The 12500-nt window shown below is 47.5% G+C and overlaps 1 protein-coding gene across 1 annotated transcript in view; it reads left to right on the top strand.

Moving 5' to 3' along the window:
* vps13c (vacuolar protein sorting 13 homolog C) overlaps window positions 1-12500 on the top strand; it is a 108085-nt gene that overhangs the window by 47463 nt on the left and 48122 nt on the right. Inside the window, 4 exon segments of the mRNA XM_078285495.1 lie at window positions 75-197; window positions 4565-4576; window positions 5953-5974; window positions 6244-6259. Of these exon segments, the coding sequence (XP_078141621.1) occupies window positions 75-197; window positions 4565-4576; window positions 5953-5974; window positions 6244-6259 (173 nt within the window).

Here is a 12500-nt window from a genome sequence, read left to right as displayed (position 1 = left end):
CCTTGTTGGTCCTGGTTTGGCCTTGTTAGACCTGGTTGGACCTTGTTAGACCTGGTTGCTGTGTTTGTTCCCAGGTGGAGTTCTCCTCCCTGGACTTCCTCCTCCACACCAGAGCCTTGCTCTCCACCATCAGCTTCCTCAGCAGCGCCGTGCCGCCGCAGCTCGCCGCGTCCCGGGACAGAGACGCCAAGAGGCAGGTGGAGCGGGCCGGAGCGGGCCGGACAGGTGAAACCAGACCAGCTCCACACCTTAAACTTTAATAAATGATAAATGTAATGAATACTCATCATTATAATGTTACATCGTCTCTCCTCTGCAGTGTCTAAAGGCTCGAGAGACGGCAGCGTCTTCAGCTTCAAGCTGTTCGCCATGCTGGGATGTTTCCATGTGGAAGTCTGCGATGATCGCCGCAGCATCGCTGACATCAGAGTCCAAGGTACCAACTTTATTGTTTTTTATTTCTTAACGTTATTTACCCAGGGAAGCTTGACGAGCACACAGGCTCAGCTGTCCGCTCCTGCCGGCTGCTGAACCCCCGGAGCGGTTGGGGGTTCGGTGCCTTGCTCATGGGCTCTCAGTGACAGTTGAGACGGCAGACGAGTGTTCTCATGTTCTTTTTATATGTGGCTTAAAGCACTCACATGGTGAACTTTGAATGAACACAAACCTCTGTTCCCAGGTATTGACGCCTCGGTCCTGGTCCAGTCTAAGGAGACGGAGGTCTTCGCTCGGCTCAGAGACATTGTGGTCACAGACGTCGACCCTAAAACTGTTCACAGAAAGGTACGAGACTGTTAACAGATCCATCTCTTCATATTCATTTGATCAGAAATTGTATTGTTTTGTTCCAATGTTAGATGTTGATCATATTTATTATTATTATTATTATTATTATCAGTATTGTTTTTATCAGTGCTCTTACCAGTTGTAGTTGAGAGAATAAGAAATGGATTACTCTTAGTAGTAGTATTGGCAGTAGAATCAGTAGCAGTAGTACTGCTGTAGTAGTATTAGTAGTATTAATATGATTCTGTGAGATGATAAACTGCTCCTCTCCTCTCCTCTCCTCTCCTCTCCTCTCCTCTCCTCTCCTCTCCTCTCCTCTCCTCTCCTCTCCTCCACTCCTCTCTCCTCTCCTCTCCTCTCCTTTCTCCTCTCTCCTCCTCTCCTCTCCTCTCCACTCCTCTCCTCTCCTCCTCTCCTCTCCTCTCCTCCTCCTCTCCTCTCCTCCTCCTCTCCTCTCCTCTCCTCTCCTCTCCTCTCCTCCTCCTCTCCTCTCCTCTCCTCTCCACTCCTCCTCTCCTCTCCTCCTCCTCTCCTCCACTCCTCCACTCCTCTCCTCTCCTCTCCTCCTCCTCCTCTCCTCCTCTTCTCCTCTCCTCCTCCTCTCCTCTCCTCCTCCAGGCGGTGTCCATCATGGGTGAGGAGGTGTTCAGCTTCAAGTTGTCTCTGTTTCCCGGGGCGACGGAGGGGCGGGGCTACAGCGACATGTCCCAGGTGGACGGGAAGGTGACGCTGCGTCTGGGCTGCATCAGGATCCTCTACCTGCACAAGTTCCTCATGTCGCTGCTGGTGAGACCGACCAATCAGAGACTCTCTTACTGACCGGGGAGTTTAGTTTGTTGTTTTGTATCCTGATACAGCTCCCTATGATGATTTCAAAATATAATTATTGAGTTTGTATGGAGTGAATATATACTGCAAATACTGTTTACACATATTTTCTAAGATTCACAAATGTGAGTAAAGTTTTGTGAAGTTAAAAAAAATTCAGAATTTTGTTTGCTGTTCACAAATCTTCAGTCATGAGTGTAGTTTTTTTTTTCACTTCACAAAACTTTATTCACATTTGTAAATCTTAGGAAATGTAAACAGTATTTGCACTTTATTCACTCTACAGAGACACTGAGCTGACACTTGAGGCATTTTGTATGTTAATGTGTGTTTGTCTTAGCTGTCCTTCCTGTGTGTCCTGTAGTTTAGCTTCACAGGGTTGATGTTCTCATGTTGTTAGATGTATTTGAACAGAAGCTTGTTGTGATCTCTTTGGTACGCTAAGCAAACTTTAAAACCGGTCTCCAACCTGAGCCGGTCTGAACCGAATGTCGAAGCTGCGTTTCCGTATCGGAGCACCTGTTTCTGTCTGTGCATGGTTTCTGTCTCTAAAGTTGCACTCTTCTTCTCTTTCATTTTTTCTCTAAATCTGTCTTGTTCTTTCTAGGCTTCTTTTAGCTATCAGTATCCATCAGCTGATGAGGTACAGGTGATGGCATGCAGCTCTGATCTGCATTAAACCCTTTTGCTTTGCAGCTTCACTCAGCGGCTCCACTGCACCTCACGCCACATCTAACAGCTCCTGTAGGGACTCTGACGGGTTAACCCTGGTCCTGGACCTGAAGTGTGATGTTTAGTCCTGGACCAGGCTTAATCTGTAATCAATAATCTTAATTAAAAGATGTCAGGACTGCTGAACCCCGTCGACCCTGTGGGCCTGTGTGACGCTTCACATCTGAAGGAAGGAAGGCAGACTGCAGGATTTACAACAAAATAAATTTTATCACTTTGTCAGATGCAGAAACTTCAGAGTCACTGCTGTCAAATGATTTTGTAGTTTGCACCGATCACAGCAACAGAATATTTCCTCTTTTCCATCTCACAAACTAGGAAATGTGGAAAATGAGATTGTAAGAACTTTAGTTATTAGCATTAAACGACACTTATAGGACTTCAGATTGTCCTCTATGTATATCCATATCTGATCAAAGATGAAGTTATTACATTTTCAAAACTCCATCCTTTTCTCCAGTCAGTTTCAGTCTAACTTCAGAAATCCGTCCAATCAGGGTCCAGTCTGCAGCATCTGGACTGAAAGCCTCCACTCAGCAGGTTTACCTCATTTGAATTAGAGGAGCCGCTGCTGTCGGCCAATCAGGAGCCAGTATTGTGACGACTTAGTCTTCACATTCGTTCAGTTTAACTCATTCAGTTCAGCTTTGAACTAAATTATTTATCTGCAGAACATCGTGAAGAACATTATTCTGATCCTGAGACAGAGGGGAGCTGAAAACTGAACAATATGGAACCTTTAACGGTCCAATATAACGCCACACGTCACCGGTGATAATTGATTTCTCTAAAATGTATTCAGAAAATAAGTGATTGGTGAATTGACTTGTGTGTCTGCGGCTCGTTCCCTCTGGTTCAGTCTGCTGAGTCTTCCTTTCAGTGCGTCACACATTGAAAAGCCCCTGATTCTTTTCAATGGCTTCTCCTCGCCATCGCCCCGGTGTGTCGCTCCTCCGACCCTCCGACCCTGTGACCCTCTGACCCTCCGACCCTCCGACCCTCTGACCCTCCGACCCCCCGTCCGACCCTCCGACCCTCCGACCCTCCGACCCTCCGACCCTCCGACCCTCCGACCCTCTGACCCTCCGACCCTCTGACCCTCCGACCCTCCGACCCTCCGACCCTCCGACCCTCCGACCCTCCGACCCTCTGACCCTCCGACCCTCTGACCCTCCGACCCTGTGACCCTCCGACCCTCCGACCCTCCGACCCTCTGACCCTCCGACCCTCTGACCTTCTGACCCTCCGACCCTCCGACCCTCTGACCCTCTGACCCTCCGACCCTCTGACCCTCCGACCCTCTGACCTTCCGACCCTCCGACCCTCCGACCCTCTGACCTTCCGACCCTCCGACCCTCTGACCTTCCGACCCTCCGACCCTCCGACCCTCCGACCCTCCGACCCTCCGACCCTCTGACCCTGTGACCCTCCGACCCTCCGACCCTCCGACCCTCTGACCCTCTGACCCTCCGACCCCCCGTCCGACCCTCCGACCCTCCGACCCTCTGACCCCCCGACCCTCCGACCCTCCGACCCTCCGACCCTCCGACCCCCCGTCCGACCCTCCGACCCTCCGACCCTCTGACCCCCCGACCCCCCGACCCTCCGCTGGTTGTGTGGGAAACAAAATGAAAAGCAGTCCGAGTCTCAGCGTCAGAGCGTTCCTGTCCGTCTGTCAGACAGCAGCTGGGTCTGCATCTGTCTGTGCTTCTGCCTCCAGGCTGAAACGCTGCATGCTGCTGCAGAGCAGATGGTCGGGTCAGACTGATTTTATGAGCGTACACTTCTGTTATCTCTCTTACAAGATATTTAATATTTACATTTCAGGCATTTAGCCGGCTCTCTTACCCGGACTGATTTAGTAGAATTGACTTCTTCAATTCCTAGAGCACCAACGTTACAAGCAGCCGACGGTCAGGAGTGCGAGGGTCAGAGGTCACAGTGCCAAATGAAAATAGAAATGGGTCAGACTATTTTGGAATAAAATAGAATACTGTGGATTAGCTTTATTTGAACGTCCCTGGTGGTTAGTGAGGTTCCAGCTGTACATGCTGTGAGTCAGTAGAGTCAGTGATACAGCCTGACTGCATGTTGGCGTCTCTTGTTCGACTTCAACAGCATTCTGGACAGCAGACCTGGGTCCAAGCATTCACAAATACTTTGATGTGTTTGTTTTATCCTACCTGGAGCAGCAGGTGGGTGGAGTTTACCACATCAGGACAAGTTATCAGTGGCAGTAAAGTCCACTAACTTTCGAATGCTCTAAACTTTCTGCCACCTGTTGTGTCCTGCATCACAGAACCTGAATGGACAGAACGGTCCTTCCACTGTTTGTCATGCTAATTTGTCTAGTTCAGCATAAAATGGCGATTATCTAATTTTAAGTGTTAGTTGCCATGGTGACAACACAAGTCTGGACATTAAGGCTGTAAAGTCTGTCTCACTGTGAGAACTGAGCAGATGAGTCTGTTAGCAAACTGTCAGAACTCAACTGGAAGCTAACGTTAGCGACGAGGCTAACGTAGCTTCATCACAGACTGTACTTCTCTCTCTAGCTCTTCTAGTCAACATTAGCATGTTAGCAATCCATGGCAGCAAGGAGACAGAGAAGCTGCTTTGGTTCTTGCTGTAAAACCTCTCAGCTCAGTGACTTGCTGTGAGTCGCTTCATACAGAAGCTAGTCCAACGGGTCACAGCAAGATGGCCGCCGCTCCGACCGTCCTGGGACGTCGATTTGAATGGGAATGACCGTTCTATCTGTTCTAGTTCTGTGGTTCCACCCCACCCACCTGGGACTCCAGGCAGGTCAAAACAAACGCTAACGGTGTATTTGGCTCCGGTCTGACAGGCTCCAGTCTGGAATGGTTTGTCTCGGCACGAATGAAGGAATGCTTTTCATGCACAACATGTAACAGTCAGACTCACTCTCTCCATAAGTGCTATGCAGCTGTCACTCAACTGCCATCTTAACCCTCTGATTACCCCCCCCCCCCCCCCCCCCCACCACCACCACCACCCCCTCCCCCCACTCCCACATAACGGTGTGTGTGAATTCACTTCCTTGAAAATGGAGTCAAGGGTTCAAATTTGCATCGGCCGTCCAGATTTTATTTTATTTCTGTGTTTATTTTGCATGATGCCAGTTCCAGGCAGTGAGCTCGTCACATGACTCTCCCTCCCTCTAACTGCGTCACTTCCTCCCCTCATGACTGACTTCCTGTACGGGTTCATTGATGCGGCGCGTCTCGCTCTGCCGGTTCTCCTCGCTCACCGGTCGCTCCGTTCGCTCCTCAGATGTTCGTGGACAACTTCCAGACGGCGAAGGAAGCGCTGAGCGCGGCGACGGCCCAGGCGGCGGAGAAGGCGGCGTCCAGCGTCAGAGACTTCGCCCAGAAGAGCTTCCGTCTGTCCATGGACATCAAGCTGAAGGCCCCGCTCATCATCATCCCCCAGTCCTCCGTCTCCCACAATGCCTTTGTGGTGGACCTGGGTCTGATCACGGTGGGGAACAGCTTCTCCCTGCTGCCGGCTGAAGGCTTCCCTCTGCCTGCTGTGGTGGAGAAGATGGAGGTGAAGCTGACGCAGCTGAAGCTGTCCAGGTACCAGACGAGACGCAGCGGCCTCCCGCGTCCGGCAGTTTCTGTCGGATGAAAACTTGAGAAAAGCAGCTTCATATTAATATACTGTATATATCCTGGGTTTGAATGGTTTTCATGGTCCTGAGGGTCGAGCCTGGCTCTGCCTTTAAAGGATCAGTTCATAGATTTAGTTCCTCTGTATAACTCCTCTCTTCCTGCTGTAGCTCTTGGACCCACAGACAGTATCGTCTGTAGCTCTTGGACCCACAGACAGTATTGTCTGTAGCTCTTGGACCCACAGACAGTCTTGTCTCCAGAGTCAGCTGGGCCGATCCGCTGAGTGGAAACGGTCGGTGCCGCTGCTTTCCGGGCCGCACCGTTTCCACTCGGCGGATCGTCTTCTACCGAACTCTACTGTTTACGATCTGACCCGACCGTCCGGAACCAGATCGCTCCGCCAGGAACCGCCTTTCACCCCACAGCGCTCTGTGCTGCGCAGAGAAAAATAGTTCTGTGGTTTCCTGGGTCTGTTTCCTCTCGACTCTGTGGAGACACAGACGACTTCTCTGGAGATATTCTGACAAACAGTTTGGACTCGTTGTTGCAGCAAGAGGCAGCGGAGCTTCGACTGACAGCTGACTGGAGACAATACTGTCTGTGGGTCCAACAGCTACAGACAATACTGTCTGTGGGTCCAACAGCTACAGGAGGAAGAGAGGAGTTATATAGAGGAACTAAATCTATCAACTGATCCTTTAAACTACCATGGAAACATTCAGGTCAAGTAAAAACATGGAAATCAGTATAAAGTAAAGTAAAATATTTGTATGATCTCTGACAGTCTGCATGTTGCACTGCTGTATCTTTGTATTCTTGCTACACAAGCTGCCAATTGGACACTTCATTAGAAATTTTGGATTTGTTTTGTGATTATCTGTCATTCCTTTCTCTATTATTTTATCTCATCATAATTATTCTCTGTTGGTAGAACGGTTCTGAAGCAAGGTTCCCCGCAGCCGGACTTTGAGATTCTCCAACCAATCAACTTGGAGCTTCTCATCAACAGAAACCTGGCCGCTTCCTGGTTCACCAAGATCCCCGGTGTTCAGGTCCAGGGAGTCCTGAAGTCCATGAATGTAGGAGTCAGCGCACATTGACCCTGTTCTGCATGATGAAACATAATGTTGTGTTCTGTCCATCAGCTCGACCGGAACGTTACAACAGTCCTGTGTTGCTGCTGTACTAGAGGTTTGCCAGAACCGAAGCTTTATTTTAGGTTTCACTTCGCATTTGCTAACAAATCTAAAAAGTGAAATTCTGCCAAAATAATACCCAGAAGTTAGTTATTATTAGGGCTGGGTATCGTTTAAAAAATTACGATACCAGTACCAATACCAGTACCCTTAAAGTGATACCGATACCAATAGAGTACCTCATTTGATACCTTTTTTTTTTTACGTTTTGGTGGCATCTCGGCACGCTGAACTGCCGACTCCGTCACACACACCGCGCTCGACTTCACCACAGACTGCATGGGTTGCAGCTGCTGCGGCAGTGGGCCAATCACACGTCGCATTAAATCGAAGAACGCTTGCGGTGATTGGCTGCGAGCAAAACCATACAAATAGTCATTTTTTTCTAGATCTGTGTACAAAAAGTATGGAATGCAGGTATCGTTTGACTGGAGACGTTTCAATACTACTTGGTACTGGGTTATTCCGGTCGATACCTTAAAGGTATCGAGTACCAATACCCAGCCCTAGTTATTATATAATGATACATATTAGCATTTTTGAATCTGAATTTGTATTGAACTTTTTTTTGCCATGATATTGTTTTTGAGTCGAAATCGTGATACTTGGTGAAACTTGGTATTGGTACCAAAGCCAAAAGTTTGGGTATCGCACCACCTGAGAGTTAATGTTATTGTTTTGGAGTGATGTCAGAACACGTGGTCGTCTTCATGATGTTACATGTTAACGTGTGGTCGTCTTCATGATGTTACGTGTTAACGTGTGGTCGTCTTCATGATGTTACGTGTTAACATGTGGTCGTCTTCATGATGTTACATGTTAACATGTGGTCGTCTTCATGATGTTACGTGTTAACATGTGGTCGTCTTCATGATGTTACGTGTTAACATGTGGTCGTCTTCATGATGTTACGTGTTAAAGTGTCAACCGTCTCCTCCGTCCATCCAGGTCAGTCTGGGTCAGGAAGACTTCGGAGTGCTGATGAAGATCCTGGTGGAAAACATCGGAGAGGGAAGTAAAGAGCACAGTCTGGACCTGAAGAGGCAGGGGGCTGAAGGTGAGTCCGCTCCACCTGCTGGTCCACACCCGCTGGTCCACACCTGCTGGTCCACACCCGCTGGTCCACACCCGCTGGTCCACACCCGCTGGTCCACACCCGCTGGTCCACACCTGCTGGTCCACACCTGCTGCTTCTGAACACTTTCCCTGACAGTTCCTCTCGGGGAAGAAGCCGCAGGGCAGCAGAGGTTCAGGAAACTGAACATAAACAAACTGTCTGAGGAAGCTTCAGTCACATTCACTTTTATGATAACACGTTTATTTGACGAGTGATAAAACTTAGCAGCAGAGTGATAAAATATGATGATTAAAAACACTGAAGAAGAGATGTGATCAGTCTGTTCAGGAGCGATGATAAACCCAAAGAGTAATTAAACATCTCACTTCAAAACAAACAACTGGACCGGAAACAGAATCTAGATCACAGAACACAACATGAACACCTTTCTTTTCCTCTTTTTTTTATTATTATCTCAGATCTAAAGGAGATCGACATCTGGGTTGATATTTGTATTTGATGGGAGGATCTGAAAGTTTGAAAGTTCATTGTTGTTTTTCATTTCCTCCTCTCTGTTGCCAAATGAAATTATGACCACTTCCCTGTTTTATACTGAAATGTCTATATAGAAATTGATCACAGAAACATCAATGAAAGAGAGAACTAACTTGTTTTCTCTCCTCTGCGTCCTCAGAGAAGGCGGAGCTGTGTGAGCAGCAGATGGAGGCGGTGATGTCACCGGCAGGAGGCGGAGCTCCGCCGGCCGCCACCAACGGAGCGCCGGGCGAAAACACCGTTAACGTTCTGCTCAACTTTGAAATCAAAGAGGTAAAAAACACACAGGCTGGAGAGAGGATTCACTCTGCTGCTGGACATGTTACCAACTTGGCAGCATGTCCCCCGTATTCGTCGTTAACCGCTCTCCAAACACGATGACTTGTCTCCAAACATAATGACTTGTCTCCAAACACATTGACTTGTCTCCAAACACGATGACTTGTCTCCAAACATAATGACTTGTCTCCAAACACAATGACTTGTCTCCAAACACGATGACTTGTCTCCAAACACAATGACTTGTCTCCAAACACGATGACTTGTCTCCAAACACAATAACTTGCCTCCAAACACGATAACTTGTATCCAAACACCATGACTTGTCTCCAAACACGATGACTTGTCTCCAAACGCAATAACTTGTCTCCAAACGCAATAACTTGTCTCCAAACGCAGTAACTTGCCTCCAAACACAATAACTTGTCTCCAAACACAATGACTTGTCTCCAAACACAATGACTTGTCTCCAAACGCAATAACTTGTCTCCAAACACGATAACTTGTCTCCAAACACGATGAACTTGTCTCCAAACACAATAACTTGTCTCCAAACATGACTTGTCTCCAAACGCAATAACTTGCCTCCAAACACGATAACTTGTCTCCAAACACAATAACTTGTCTCCAAACGCAATAACTTGCCTCCAAACACGATAACTTGTCTCCAAACACGATGACTTGTCTCCAAACACGATGACTTGTCTCCAAACACAATAACTTGTCTCCAAACACGATGACTTGTCTCCAAACACGATGACTTGTCTCCAAACACAATAACTTGTCTCCAAACACGATGACTTGTCTCCAAACACGATGACTTGTCTCCAAACACAATAACTTGTCTCCAAACACGATGACTTGTCTCCAAACACGATGACTTGTCTCCAAACACAATAACTTGTCTCCAAACACGATGACTTGTCTCCAAACATTGTCACTCGTCTCCAAACACGATGACTTGTCTCCAAACACGATGACTTGTCTCCAAACACAATAACTTGTCCTCCAAACACGATGACTTGTCTCCAAACATTGTCACTCGTCTCCAAACACGATGACTTGTCTCCAAACACAATAACTTGTCTCCAAACACGATGACTTGTCTCCAAACATTGTCACTCATCTCCAAACACGATGACTTGTCTCCAAACACGATGACTTGTCTCCAAACATTGTCACTCGTCTCCAAACACGATGACTTGTCTCCAAACACAATAACTTGTCTCCAAACACGATGACTTGTCTCCAAACATTGTCACTCATCTCCAAACACGATGACTTGTCTCCAAACACGATGACTTGTCTCCAAACATTGTCACTCGTCTCCAAACACGATGACTTGTCTCCAAACATTGTCACTCGTCTCCAAACACGATGACTTGTCTCCAAACACGATGACTTGTCTCCAAACACGATGACTTGTCTCCAAACACAATAACTTGTCTCCAAACACGATGACTTGTCTCCAAACACAATAACTTGTCTCCAAACACGATGACTTGTCTCCAAACACAATAACTTGTCTCCAAACACGATGACTTGTCTTCAAACACGATGACTTGTCTCCAAACACAATAACTTGTCTCCAAACACGATGACTTGTCTCCAAACACAATAACTTGTCTCCAAACACGATGACTTGTCTTCAAACACGATGACTTGTCTTCAAACACGATGACTTGTCTCTGAACACGATGACTCGTCTGGTTCCTTGTCCCAGGTGGTGCTGAAGCTGAAGAAGCCCAGGCAGCAGGCGGAGGTTCCCTTCCTGCTGTTGCACCTGGAGCAGCTGGGCATCGACACCAAAGTGAGGAAGTACGACATGTGTGCCACCGCCTACATCAGGAAGATCTGCATGAAGTGCCTGGAGTTCACCGGTCAGTCTGCTCTCCTCCTGCAGACAGTTTTCCAGGTGTCTCTGAACCAGCTGTTTAGTAGACGATAGGCTACTAAAAAAGATTTAAGACATTCCCCACCCCTCCCGGCCATGGCACCATGTGTTGCTTAGATAACAACTGTACAAACTTTTAAACTTATAAACCTGTAATCTACTAGAGGTAGGATAGTAAAAAAGTGTTTTCCCTTTTCCACAATCCACAACCCCCATATAATATCATATATCGCAATACTTTTGAGGGACAGTATCGCGATATAAAATGTTGGCTATCGCCCGAGCCTAGCAGACGACATGTTGGCTGTCAGGATCAAACTGTGACTCCTCTTCTCTTCTCCTCTCTGTCTTCTTCAGACTCTGTCGGCGAGCCTCTCTGTCTGATCAGCTCTTCTGTGGAATCTGGTGCTGAGCTGCTCAAAGTGCAATACTTCAAGGTGGGAACATCACAACATTACATTATTCTTATTATCTTATTTATTTTCAAATACCGTTTGTCATTTGTCACAGCAGGTATGATAGACAGAGGGGTAGAGAGCTTTAGTTTTCTGTGACTCGAAACATGCTTGATGTGGTCTGAATTATCCTGATGCAGGAAGCTCCACCCGCCTGGTGCTCCACGCAGGCTAAAACAAACACTCGGGCTGCGTTCATGTTCAGATTGTTCAGGTTTATCTGAACTCTGCAGAGTTTCCTCCTGTAGCTGGTTGTGTTCTCCAGGCGAGAACTACAGGGGACTGCCCCAAAACACAAGGGATTATGGGTAGAAGGAGACAGAAAGCCTGGACTGATGTTCATATTCAGCTATTTCTTCATGTGTTGTTAACTGGTATGAACACCACAGAAGAAGACAAGTCCGTCATGTTAGACTTGTTGTGATTGGTCAGAGTGAAGCTGAACAAAACCAAATACAGAAACACAACAGTCAGCTTCTCTGAACCTCTCTGGTCCAGATCAGAGAAACCAGCAGGAGGAGGATCAGCTGCAGCTCCAGTTTGCCTCCTGTGTTGTCTGATGAAAACATTTTACAGCAGGTTTCTTTGAATTTACCCAGAATGCATCAGGATGTATCTGGATGTCCGTTCTGCCTGTTAAAAAGCCATTAGCCATATGGCTCAGTCCGCCCATATCTGCCCCTCCAGGCTGCGTTCACAACACAGAAATGTCCGCCGGCTGCGCTCAAGTCTCTTCTGTTTTATAGATAGCTGCAGGAGAAGAGGTGTCACTCTGTGGAATAATCCTGCTCTCACTGGCAAACAGGCTGGAGTGTGGTTCAAGATACATGACGTCAAGTTCAAGGTTTTATTGGGGAAATTGTCTTGCAGCGAGTCGTACAGCAAAACACCAAACCACAGTGAGCAGAGTTCAAAACAAACAGAAACCTGCATGAGACTGTGAATACAGCTGGAGAAGCTTCTGGAGGAAATCCAGACTGAAGTTCTCTTCTGCTTTGTTTCCCAAACCTGCTTCAGCTGCTTTGTTTGATCTCATGATGTGTTCAATGCCTCGACTCAACCAGATTTTAAACGAGGGAAAAT

This window comes from Centroberyx gerrardi, chromosome 1 (genome assembly GCF_048128805.1).
Source record: "Centroberyx gerrardi isolate f3 chromosome 1, fCenGer3.hap1.cur.20231027, whole genome shotgun sequence".
Lineage (NCBI taxonomy): Eukaryota > Metazoa > Chordata > Actinopteri > Beryciformes > Berycidae > Centroberyx > Centroberyx gerrardi.
The sequence above is the reverse complement of the archived record's forward strand: the minus strand, read 5'-3'. Positions and strand labels throughout refer to the sequence as shown.